This window comes from Rhinolophus sinicus, chromosome 17 (assembly GCF_057876585.1).
Source record: "Rhinolophus sinicus isolate RSI-liver-muscle chromosome 17, RSI-T2T, whole genome shotgun sequence".
In the NCBI taxonomy this organism is placed as follows: domain Eukaryota; kingdom Metazoa; phylum Chordata; class Mammalia; order Chiroptera; family Rhinolophidae; genus Rhinolophus; species Rhinolophus sinicus.
In genome coordinates this window covers 63,509,829-63,523,375 of record NC_142517.1, presented here as the reverse complement: position 1 = coordinate 63,523,375, position 13,547 = coordinate 63,509,829, and the positions used below count along the sequence as shown (strand labels likewise).

Sequence of the window (13,547 nt, the reverse complement as noted above, 5' to 3'; positions counted from 1 at the left end):
TGTGCATTTTCCTATATGTATGTTAAATTTCCAAAAATAGTTTGTTAAAACACATAAACAAACAAAAAAATGACCACATAGGAAGCCCCAAACAATCTCAGTGAATTTCAAAGGGCTAATATTATACAAAGTTCTCTGACAATAATGCAATTAAATTAGAAATTAACAATAAAAAGATAGATAAATCAAAAAAAAATTTGGAAAGTGAAAAATGTATTTCTAAGTAACTCATAGTTAAGAAAAAAGAATGGAAATTATGAAATACTCAGAACTATTGACAATGAAAATACTAATAAAAACTTGTGGAGCTGTAACTAAAATGGAATGTACCAAATTATATGAATTAAAAAATTACAAAACTAAAACAAAATTGAATAAGCTTTCTGCTTGAGTAGCTAAAAAAGGAACATTAGAGTAATCTTAATTAAAAATGGAATAAATATGAAATGATTAACAAAATGAAAAATATATTTTTTCTGAAAAGACAAGATAGACAAACCTTTAGCAGAATGGATGAAGGAAAAATGAAGCAACAAATAAACAATATTAGAAGCAAAAAGAGGATCATCATTAGAAAGACAGTGGAGATTGAAAAAATTGTAAGATGAGCTTAGAGGCTCTATGGCAATAAGTTTATAACAAGATATTTGAGAAAATGTAAATTACCAAAATTGATTCCAGAAGAAAAAGAAAACCTGAACAAACCAACAACTATCACAGAAACTAAATTGATAGCCAAAAGTCTCCCCTGAAAAAAGATGGAAGACTAAGACAGTTTTATAATTTACCAAGCCTTCAAGGAATATAGTCCCTGTCTTCCACAAACTGTTTCAGAGAATTTCTTTTTCAAAAAAGAAGAAAATCTATCCTACTCATTTCATGTAAATATATTACTCAAACTATACAAGAACAAAATAAGAAAAAAAATAAGAGCCAATTCACCTATGAACATAAATGACAAAAATTTAAATGCAATGCAAATAACTTTAAATTTAAATTAAATCAGTACATTAAAAACCATATTATGGCCATGAAGTAGATTTAAATCCAGAATGAAAAATAAGTCCATCAGAACAATCTACCAAGGTTCTCTACCTTTTTATCAGATTAACAGAGAAAAAACCACATGATAATAGATCAAAAACTGCAGAAATAGCATTTGATCATTTATCATTCATTCATGATTTTAAAAAAAATCTTTTGACAAGGAATATAAGGGAATTTTCTTAACCTGATAAAGGGCTTATACCAATTTTGGTAATTCACATTTTCTCAACTGAAGTGGGGAGTTTATTCACAAATGTTCCTGTGATCCTACTCAAATAAAAGAAGGAATGCACTTCATATTATTGCAAGCTGGAACTTATCTGCTTCTTACAGTTTCTGTATTCGCCTGTCCATCTTCTGTTCCCTGGAACCCTGCTCCACTCACAAGGGTTTGACCACCTCTGCACATTTGTACTTCTCTCCTTCTCCAATTCACCACATCCCCCCTCTTCTAGCAGGTACATACACTTAGTCTTTGTAATCCATGTCCCAATAAATTTTGATAAATTATATTAGGAGATTTCTTAGAGAAGTAAAAGTCTTCAAAATATGAAATACTCATTGATACAATGACCACTTGTGAAATTGCTCCCCACGTAAATTGTTCTGTCTGTGAACCCTACTGCCTGTACCCACCCCATCAAAGTTTTGGTCATCTATTTGGAAACATTCAGCTCTCAAACACAATAGAAATCTATTGAAAATCTTGCAGAAGATGTGGAATTTCATGAAATTGATGAAAGTAATGGTGAACTGCCAGATCCACAGCCAAAGTCACTAATAAAGGAGGATCTCACAGAGTTGGACCACATAGCAAATGAAAAAGAGAAAATCAATAAGAAGATAGTTAAATCAATGCTTGTAAAGGAAATAATTAATTTCAAAGGAGTAAGAGAGGGCCTTGGGAAAATTGGGTAAAGCCCTCCCACACTTTTGCAAATATGACCCTACTGCATAAATCAAATGCAAGGTAAAGGATAATGAGCTATATAAAAATAAAAGTTCCCACAAATAACACTTGATTTATTAGAATTATCACACAGTTGTAATTGTAACCTGAAATGTGTAAATATAAGATAAACTCATTTTAATAATTTTTTGGTAGCATTATTTCAAGATAAAGTTCTAATCATGTCTTTTTTCCTTCATTCTGGTATCTAGAGCTCCATCTTAAATAGTTTCATTCTAAAAGGGTCTTTTCTGGGAAAAGGAAGAGGGAAAGAAGACCTCTTGTATTCATTGCTGTTTCCCAAACATGCAATATTGTAAGAATTCCCCTCAAAAAATTAAAAAACAAAAAACAGACTCTTGGTTTCCCCTGCCAGACCAATTCTGAATCTCCAAGGGCAGAACAGAAAATAGGACTCCGTATTTTAAGCAATGATCTTAAGGGATCCTTGTGATAGTCAAGCAAATGTGGGAATAACCACCTTAACTTAAAGGAAAATAACGTTTATTTTTTCTCTTTCTGTCTCCCTCTCTCTTAACCTTAAAAAGTCCTTTTGAATTTTGTCAGCTGGCTTGTTACCTATTGTACTCCTTTCTTCTTTTTAAATGCTCTTCTTCCTAGATCAGTGTCTAACTTATAAACAAAAGGTTTTTGAAACTTTATCAATGCAGTCTTTAGAATTTTTAGAATTTACAAGTTGCTCCTGCTTTTCATTTTGCTTTATTTTCTTAATATTTTAAAACACCTTTGAAAAAAACAGAACTTCCTTTTTTTTGCTCCTTTAAAACGGAGTGAGTGATTTGTCTCATATTTCTTTTTTCTACATTCTCTCAGCCTACATTCTCATGAGCCCATTTTGCTCTACATTCATTTGGACATTAAACTGCTTTGCAAATATTAGCATATTCTGTCTGTTCTTTCTGTACTGCATGATTGCCAGTTCCTCAAAAACAAAGATCACACCCTTCATTTCTTCTGTATTTTCCCACTGAGCCTGGAAGATTGACTGACTAGTGTGCTTCATGCGGTGGGTGCTTAATAAATATTTCAAAACAGCATTAAAATATTGAATAAATTGGACTGCAGTGCTGTTCCTCATCACTTCAAGTTCCAACATTTTCTAGGTCCCTTCTCTGCTTAGTAACCATTTCTCAACATACCTACAAGTCCCCAGATAGTTCATCCAAGCTGAAGCTCTCGTTTGATCCAGCTTTTCTTGCCTGAGCTATGGAAATATTGTTTACATGGTTTCCCCTGAGGAGACAGTAGGGATGAAGGTTTCATTTCAGATTGCCTTCCTTTTCTCCCTAAATCATCTTTCACAGTAAGACACACGCCCCAATGCATATTTTCATATCTCTAAGGATGTTTTTCATTCTTAGCACCTGAAGAGAGCTAAGGATTTTAGTTAAGAAGCTTTAGTATTTGAATTAAGATATTGTTTCTTCATGAGTTTTATATACCTCATTTTTTTTCCTGACCTACTATAGTCAGGCAGGCAACACTTCTCTTATAACATCATTTTCGTATTAAACATTATTTCATGCCTGTGAAAAATACTTTTATTTATGTTATATGAATATAACGTAGTAATGTACAGTAAAGCTTTTTCTTTTTCTTGGCTAGGGAATTAAGTTTTGCAAAGCATTTTGGCATCCATTCATTGTCTTATTTAATCCTCACAACAACTTTGCTATGTGAACAGAATAGGGGTCATTATCTCCAAGATATGGACGAGGAAACTCAGAGACGTTAAGTGATTTCTCCAAGATCACACAGCTTGGATGGGCACACACTGAAATAGGACTCCATCACAGTCCAATTTACCGTCTCTTCCAGTCCCACACAGCTCAGCTTCACATAACAAGCTCTGTTCGGTCAGTAGAGAAGGCTATGAGAAAGAAACAGTAAGCGATAGATTGGGGAAGCGGGGCGGCGGGTAAAGGAACGTAATGCAGTAGGGAAAGCAGGAAAAGCACGTTGCGCACGCGCAGATCGCTATTAGCGGGCCAGGACGGTGAGGAAGGTTGGGGAAGGAAGTTGGAGTCGGTGCTAAACTCCATCCCCAACCTCCGGCTAACGCGCAAGCGCAGTTCCTCAGGATGAAGGTCAGAAGAAGGCGGGCCTCGACGCCGCGCAGGCGCAGTTGAGCGCCGGGTTCCCAAGATGAAGTCCCCCAAGTACGAGCCAGCGAGCCTGGCCACCTTGCCCCCTACCCTCGACCCGACTGAATACGACATATCTCCGGAAACCCGGAAAGCGCAAGCCGAGCGGCTGGCCATAAGATCCCGGCTTAAAAGGGAGTACCTGCTTCAGTACAACGACCCCAGCCGTCACGGGCTCATCGTGAGTTGGGGTCAGCGGGGGGGTGAGGAGGGAATGGAGGGCCAGAGTTCCGGCCGTCCCCTCAGGCTGGGCAGCTCTGGTTGGCCAAGGGGGACCTCGCAGCGTGGCGGCCACCGTTCCAGATCCGTATTTTAGCCATTGGCCCTCGTCCAGGCTCTAAGAGCAAGCCAACTCACTAGCCCTTTGACCTTGGGCAGAGAGTTTGGTGGTCAAAAGAGCAGGTTTTGGACCCACACCTGAGTGGGTTTGAGTCCTGGCTTGATCACTTTCCGCCTGGGTGATCTTGAGAAAATTATGAAACTCTGCTGCTTACCCTCTGTTTTCCTAACTGAAAAATGGGAATAATATAGTACTTACTGTCTTACGAAGCTGCTGTGAGGATTAAATGAGACAAGGCACGTGACCAACCATTACAATGCCAGGCTGGTAATGAGTATTGGAAAACGTGTTGTGTGTGTGTGTGTGTGTCTATTTTAAAGTTGTTTTCCATCTTTCGGTTCACAGGTCATAGCAATGTTGCTCTCTCTCCTGATGGAAATACAGTGATTCTTCAGTTTATATTTTTAAAGACCCAAAGACTGCAGCTTGTTCAAACTTTATGCTTTGGAGTCAGACACTACATACTAGCAAACTATATGACCTTGGGCAATTTGCCTAGTCCCTCTGAAGCTTAGTTTCCTGATCTTCATATATGAGAATGGTAGTACATTCTTTATAGAACTGTGAGGTTAAATGAGATAGTCTGTGTAACATTCCCATCATATAATATACGCCCAGGAAACTGATAGTCATTATTATGTAGCAAGCGTGCTTTTCGATAGTTCTGTACAAGAGCTGTTTAAATATATCAAATATGATTCTTTTAAAAAAACTTTCCCAACAGTTGCATTGGTGTTCTGTAGGAATTTTTGGAGGTTGTAAGGATTGAAGGAAATTTACAATGTACCAGGCACTATCTAAATCCTTTCTGAATATTATTCAAATATCACACCTATTCAGAGCGTTGAACTATTATGAACATTTTATAGATGGGAAGACAATATGGGAAGGACAAGTAGGTCATAGAGTGATGAGCAGCATTTGAGTCTTGGTCTGTGTAACCCAAAGCATCTGATAAACTGGTTGGCTGTACCAGAACCTTGTTTATTTGGGAAGAAGGTGTGGAGAGAGGCATTTTTTATATGCATACTCACACGATTGGGTTTGATGTGCCAGATGGTACTGTGTAGTAAAAAAGAATAAGGCCTTGAGCCAGACAGAGCAGAGATTTAAGCTCCAGATTTTCTCTTTTCAGTTCTGTGACCCACGGCAGTTTCAATTTTGTCATGTAAAACAGAGGTAATGATACCTGCCTCATTGGTTGTTTTCATTAAATGAATGCCTCACACTTAACCATATATTGATCAATACATGAAAATTACTTGCCTAATCTTTAAGAATGGTTGGTTCAGTGAATAAATAAATGCTGAGGGTCTGTTATGGCCAGGCCCTGTTTTAGATGTTAAAGTAACAGTGGAGAACAAAATAGGCAAAGACCTCTGTCCTTATAGAGCTTGTTTTCTAGTGTGGGAGACAAGTAATAAGTTAAAAAATTAAATCATTTAGAAATCATTTAGCATTTAGATAGTGATAAGTGACAAGAAAAATAAAGTAAGGAAGGGGATTAGGAGTATGTGTATTTAGTAGGAAGGGAGAACAGCTCCAGTTTTAGATAGGCCCAGGGAAGGTGACATTTGAGTAAAAAATCTGAAATACGTGAGGTGAGGGAGCTGGGAAAGTAACATTTTAGGCAAGGGGACAGCAGGTGCATGGGTCCATAGACAGGAGCGTGCCTGGTTAATTGCAGAAATACTGAAGAGACCATTGTGGCGAACAAGGAGAAGGGTGAGGGCAGAGTAGGAAGGGAATGAGGTCAGAAAGGTACCTGGGACTGGATCACACCAGGCCTTGGAGGTCATTGGCAGATTGGATGTGATGTATAAGAGAGAGCTGGTTAGGATGACTCCAACGTTCTTGACCTAAGCGATTGGAAGAGTAAACTTGCTTTTTACCAAGATAGAAAAGAATGAGAAGAGCAGGGATAGAGGTGGTGCGGAATATTGGGAAATCAGTGTGGGATACATCACATGTGACATGCCTGTTAGACAACATTTCAGGGTTGAGCAGGCAGTTGAGTATTATGTCTGGAGCTGAGGGTTGAGGTCTAGGGCTACAGGTATCATTTTGGGAGTCATCAGCCCATAGATACATATGTAAAGCCATGTAACTGGAGGAGATCATCCAGGGAGTGAATGTAGATAGGAAAGACCAGTGAGGTCTGAGGTCCAAAATTAAGAGATTGGGGAATAAGGAAGAAGAGAGCAAAAGAGACCTAAGAGGGAGTGGCCAGAGAGTTAGGAGGAAACCAAGCTGGTGTGAGCCCTGGAAGCCAAGTGAAGAAATAGTTTTACGAAGGAGTGTTCACCATGTCAGACCCTGCTAGTAGTCCTTTGGACGTTGGAGTGGTGTCAGAAAACTGTGTCCCATGGCCCATGTTTTGGAGCCTCTCTTAACAACAGTCCCAGGCTCAATGAACTATGGTCATGGGGCTGTTGATACTTTTATGAAATGACATTTGTTTCTGGAAGACAGATATGTCAGTTATCGAAGTGTAGAAGATGTCATTGGCAGCGAAGTCATGGGAAAGTCATTCAAATACATTAATAGCAGAAGGGACGTATTGAGCTCAAACATCCCCTTGAACCTATAGCTTGTTTCCTCACCTTTACTGTTTCTGTAAACAGTTTGGTTTAAAATGTTACTGTGGAAGATTCAGTTGAATTATTTTAGTCCTACCAGTTGTGACTTCCTGGTGTTGGTTAGGACCTTGAATGTTCTCCTTACAGCTTAGTATTAAAGTTTTAAAGCTGATTTCATTTCTTATTTTTATCTATCAGTTAATTGGGGCAAATTATTTTGTAAATTCATTTGGGGGTTACATTTAATTATGTGCTTGGAGTAGATTTGCTATTCTCATATAGTTATTCTAGTATAAATATGTTAAAATGGACAATTACTTTTTTCTTAGCCAAGACAGTCCGATTATTTTTCTTTAACCGCCTTGTCCTTTCTACAGAACTATTTTAATAGTATGAAATGGAATATTTTGCTCTTACATACCAGCCAAGTGAGCTTAAGAAACTTAAAGTTCATAATTAGCCTTCCTCAGTCTTCACTTTCCTTCTGCTTATTTGTGGTCTGGAAAAACCAATGTGGGGGTAACATTAGAAAGGTTCCGGAAACAAAGTACTAAGCATGATGGAGCATATGAAATCTGTTTGTCTTCATCAGGAATACTGTGTGGTTCTTTCTGTTGGTCATACTTCAAGAAAGGCCAACTTCAAGAAAGATCAAAGAGAGAAAGGTCTTCTCTGACAGCTTTAAAAAGATTAGGGTTCTTAAATCTTAAATAGAAAGCTAAAGGGTGCTATACTCGAAAGAATCTTTTAAATTCTGAAGGATTTGAACAAGATCAACAAATACAAGAAATGAAAGATCTTCCCTGAAGCTATTTAGGAATATTCAGAGTATACCCTTGACTGTAGTAGAGAACAAAAGGCATCTCTTATGCTTCTCCACAAAAGTCCTGATGCGATTGTTTTTCGATGTGGCCTTGCTTAAGTTCCTGTAACTTGTTTTTATTAATTTTAGGAAGATCCTGCCTTGGCTCGTTGGACCTATGCAAGATCAGCAAATGTCTATCCCAACTTCAGACCCACCCCCAAGACCTCGCTCTTAGGAGCGCTGGCTGGAATTGGGCCTCTCTTCTTCTGGTATTACGTTTTCAAAAGTGACAGAGTAAGTATTAGGACCTTGGGTTTAGTATTTGTGGATAGGTCTCCCCCTGTGCTGGCTGCATCTCTTTTCTCTTGATTGTCGCCGGTGTGCCTCTGGGATTAGCCCTCCATTCTTCCTTCACTTCCTTTCTTTTACCTTTATTCCTTTCCGGCAAGAGATAAAATATAGTTTGAACTGTATGTTTGGTTTTACTTCTTTATCGTTTCAGCTCATAGAGAAATATGCTTTGTTAAAAATCACTGTAGTCTGTGGGTCTTTCAAGTTTAATGGATGCTCTAGAATTTAATAAATTGGTCAATTAATATTTCTAAGACTTGAATTTAGCTCATGGAAGAGTTTTCCTGGTGTGTTTTAGATAATGTAAGGAAATTATACTGTGAATATTAAGCAAGAGAATATAGAGATAACTTTTAAAAAGTTAATTTCTTTTTTTCTCATTAGAACATATGCAGAAGTTAAACTTTCTTGTTCTAATTAACCTGTAGATGTTATCTTTGCAGCTTTTTGTATTTAGTTTGTTTCATTCATTTGTTTTAAAAAGAGATATTTGTTGGGTTAAGTATTAGCATAATAAATCATTTAGTGTGTTCCCTATTTGCCTGAATTCTAGTTATATTGGTCACATTTTAGAAATTAACTTTAAAACTTATTAATACCCTCACAACAGAAAAGCAAACACCACCTGTGCTGGGAATCACTGTCATCAAAGGCTTGGTATATGGTTGTGGGGGAAGCCACGCTTATCTTTGACACTAGGCTGACTACTCTGGTTCTAGAACTCCAGCCCCAGCCCCCAGACCTCATGTTGCCATCTAGACTGGAGCCCACTTACCCAGCTGTGCCTTAAGCAGCCAATCTTCTCTCCTGTTAGAGCGTATATATTTTGATTATTTGATAAATTATTGCTTAACAGAAAGGTAGGGCACACTTACCCAGAATATATTTGCATTTTGCTTTCAATGTATGCTTTTTAGTGGGGTAGTACAATTCTGCTTACTAAAATGTGGGTAAGATATTTTTCAATAGCAGTATTTTCTTATTGTTTCTTCAGACTACTACTTCCTCACTCATACTCCATACGCTTTTCACAGTGGGGGATTGGAATTGGGTTTGAAGCATTTTATTGCTGTGTTTTAGAATTGTAGCATGGGGTGTGCTAGAATGCATTGTTTTTAATTTTTTTTCCTTTTCTTTTTGTCTATTCAGGATAGGAAAGAAAAACTTATCCGGGAAGGAAAATGGGATCGAACATTTAACATCTCATATTAAGTGTGGCAATGATGACTATATGTATTATTGTTTAAATAAATCTTCTATGAATGATTAAATAGTTTCTCTTAATGTTCCTTTGATTCAACAAACATTTGCTGGACAGTGTAGAATCCTTACTTTGTGAGCGTTCACAGTTTAATGAAGAAACATGTGTTTTCATTCATTCATTCATCAAATGAGTGTCTGCTATGAACCAAGCATTGTGCTGTATGCTGGCAATGTAACAGTCAGACAAACAGACAAACAGGCCCTGTTTGTCTTAAGGAGTACACACTGAAAACTGTTTACTCAACAATTATTATTTGGGTGCTTATTATGTGTCTGATACTACTTAATACCTAAGCTCTTGTCTGGCTCCAGCCCTAGTGGTACATGCAACAGTGTGGTAAAAGAGAGGACAGGTTTAGAAAAGCCGTGGAGGTAAGCCGATGGGGGAGCAGTCCTGCCTACGGACAGGGCATTTAATCTAGGCTCTGAAGTTCACAGGGCTGACAAGGCAAAACTGGAACACGAAAGGGCAAAATGTTGGCTATGGCGGGATTGGGGGCCACTGTGGGGTGAGAAGATAGGGCGGTGGAAGCTGTGCGAGGAACAGAAGTAAAATGGTTTAGAGCATTGGGCTTTGGAGGTCAGATTTGGGCTAGAAGTCTAGCTCCAGCTTAGCAGTTGGAATACCAGGACTCCCTTTCCTCCGTTATAGCATGGAGAAAGTAATGACTGCCTCATAAGGTCATGAAAATGAAATAACAGTATTGCTCAGTAAAGCTGTCCCATGCTTTGTAGTTCAGTCTTAAACAGTAGGGTGACAATTGCATCTATGAAGGCAGAGTAAAATCAAGTAGGAGGAACAGCGTGCTCTGTAGGGCTGATTACAGTATATTGGTTTTAACTTTCAAAGCATATTTGTAACTTCCTTTTTTAAGATTTTTATTAAAAATATAGTTAGCATACAATATTATATCAGTTTCAGGGGTGCACCATAGTTATTCAACATTTGTATACCTAAAGAAGTAATCACCATGATAAGTCCAGCAACTATTGGACACCATACCACGCTATCACAATATTGACTGTATTCCCTATGCTGTACATTACATCCTCATGACTTACTTGTTTTATACCTGGAAATTTGGACCATTTATTGCCCTGCACCTTTCCCCCACCTTTTAAATTTTTCAGTTAAGTTAAAATTCAATATTATATTAATTTCAGGTACAGCATATGGTTAAACATAATTTAAGAAGTGATTCCCCTGACTAGTATCCACCTGGTGCTATGCATAGCTATTACCATATTATTACTATATGCCCCATGCTTTACATCTCCATGACTATTTTGTAACTACAAATTTGTACTTAATCCCTTCACATTTTTCACCTGGATCCCCAAATCCATCTGTCACCCTGATAAATCTAGAACCCACCTGACATCATCATAGTTATTATAGTTCTATTGACTATACTCCTTATGCTGTACCCTACATCCCCATGACTATGTAACAACCAATTTGTACTTCTTAATCCTTTACCCTTTTTCACCCTCCACCCAAACTTGCCCATCTGGCAACTATCAAAATGTTCTCTATCTATGAGTCTATTTCTGTTTTGTTTATATATTTTCTTTATATTCCACATAAAAGTGAAATCACAATGCATTGTCCTTCTCTGTCTGACGCTTCACTCAGCACAGATCCATCCATGCTGCTGCAGATGGCAAGAACCCATTTCCTTCCATGGCTGAGCAATATTCCATATATATATATATCTGCCACCTCTTTAGCTGTTCTTCCCTCAGCGGACACCCAGGCTGCTTCCACATCTTGGCCATTGTGAAGAATGCTGCAATGAACATACGGATGTACCACATCCCCTCAAAGTAGCATTTTGGGTTTCTTTACATATACTAGGAAGTGGGATTACTGGGTGCTTCTTTGTCTCTTGCTTTAAACTCTATTTTGTCTGGTATAAGTATTGCTACCGAGCTTTTTTTTCCTCCCCATTTTCATTTTCATGAAATAACTTTTTCCATCCTTTTACTTTCAGTCTGTGTGTGTTTTTCAATCTGAAGTGAGTCTTTTGTTTTCTTATCCATTCAGTCACCCTATGTTTTTTATTGGAGCATTTAATACACTTACATTGAAAGCAATTGTTGATAATGTAGTTATTGCCATTTTATTATTCATATTTTTTATCTTTTTTTCTTTTCATCTTAAAGTAGTCCCTCTAACATTCCTTGTAATACTGGTGTGGTGATGATGAACTCTAGCTTTTTCTTGTCTGGGAAGCTCTTTATCTGTCCTTCAATTTTAAATGACAGTCTTACTGGGTAGAGCACCCTTGGTTGTAGGTCCTTGTTTTTCATCACTTTGAATATTTTGTACCAATCCCTTCTGGCCTGCAAAGTTTCTGTTGAGAAATCAGCTGTTAGTATTATGGGCGCTCCCTTGTAGGAAACTAACTGCTTTTCTCTTACTGCTTTTAAGGTTCTCTCTTTGTCTTTAACCTTTGACATTTTTAATTATGATGTGTCTTGGTGTGAGCCTGTTTGGGTCCATCCTGTTTGGGACTCTGTGCTTCCTGGACTTGTATGTCTATTTCCTTTGCCAGGATAGGAAAGTTTTCAGTCATTATTTCTTCAAATAGATTCTCAATCTCTTGCTTTCTCTCTTCTGGTACCCCTATGATGCAAATGTTGTTTCTCTTTATGTTGTTCCAGAAGTCTCTTATACTATCCTCGCTGTTTTGGACTTCTTTTTCTTTTTGTTGTTCCTCTTGGGTGTTTTCTGCTACATTGTCTTCTAAATCGCTGATTCGATCCTCTGCTTCATCTATATGCTGGTAATTCCTTCTAGTGCATTCTTCATTTCAGTTACTGTGTTCTTCACTTCTGGTTGGTTCTTTTTTATGGTTTCTATGTCCTTTTTTATGCTTGCTTTCTCTCTGTTGAAGTTCTCACTAAGTTGCTTGAACGTCCTTATGACTATTGTTTTGAACTCTATCTCTGATAGGTTGTTTGCCTTCATTTCATTTAGTTCTTTTTCTGGAGTTTTCTCCTGTCATTTGTGTTGTATTTCTTTGTTTCCTCATTTTGGCTGCTTCTCTGTTTTTGTTTTTATGTATTAGGTAGGGTTGCCATGTCTCTCAGTCCTGCGGGGCCCAGTGGCACAGTTTCCCTGGCCATCTGACCCAGGTGCTCCAGGAGTGTCCCTTGTGTATGTTGTGTATGTCTTCTTGTTATAGTTGAGCCTTGATTGCTGTTGGCACATCAGTGGGTGGTATTGACCCTCAGGCTAACTGGCTGTGGGGTTTGGCCACATCTACAGCATATGGGCTGCTGTGTGTGGGGCTTACCCCATGGAGTGGGATTTGCCCCAGCAAGCTCTGGAGCCTGTGAGGCCGCCCTTTGTGTGTGTTGCTTGTGGGGCTAATTGGGTGGTGCTCTGCTGTGGTCTGAAACCAACCTCCAAGTATGTTGGTTCTGGGGCCCTTTGGGAGGGACTCCACTGAAGGCCCAGGTGAGGCACTGCCTGTGACTTGCTGGGAACTACCTGGTAGGATATACAAAGCGATCCATAGTTGGTCACTGCCTGTGCTCTACCTGGAGGCGTGTGAGAGAGGCCATGCTGTGAATCGAGGACAGCTGCCGCCAATACCTGGTCTGGGATAGCTCTTCAAAAAGCCAGGATACTCTGAGGCTTTCTGCTACCTGCCGGCCCCCATAAGGTTCAGCTACTAATAAAGCCTTCTGTGGTATGCAAGTTGGGTGAGGCAGGGTCAGTGAGTCAGGAGGGTGGAGCAGCAGAGGTTATCAAGCCAATCAGACTCAGATTTTGTCCTGTGGGGGCGGGCTCAACACAGGAAAGATGGCATCTGCCTGCCGGCTGCAGAGGAAAAGGGTCCCACACGGGGAAAACGGGGACTGTACCTCCAGTGTTTGCCCTAAAGTTCCACTATTTAGTCTCTTTTCATATGTCTCTGATGCCCAGAGAGTCACCTTCCCTCTGCTGGAGTCCAAGGTGAGTGCTTGTGAGCGAGTGAGTGTGAGTTGGCCGTTTAAGAGGATGTCTGGGTTTCCTGCATCCTTCCGTCTCACCCAA

The 13,547-nt window shown here is 38.9% G+C and overlaps 1 protein-coding gene across 1 annotated transcript; it reads left to right on the top strand.

The window, feature by feature from the left end:
- Positions 1 to 4,109: 4,109 nt before the first annotated feature.
- NDUFB4 (NADH:ubiquinone oxidoreductase subunit B4) lies at positions 4,110 to 9,507 on the top strand. Its single transcript, XM_074331429.2, has 3 exons — positions 4,110 to 4,342; positions 8,033 to 8,179; positions 9,386 to 9,507. Exons 1-3 carry the CDS (start codon positions 4,163 to 4,165, stop codon positions 9,446 to 9,448), a joined length of 390 nt encoding a protein of 129 aa, XP_074187530.2. The 5' UTR covers positions 4,110 to 4,162; the 3' UTR covers positions 9,449 to 9,507.
- The last annotated feature ends 4,040 nt before the right edge of the window (positions 9,508 to 13,547 follow it).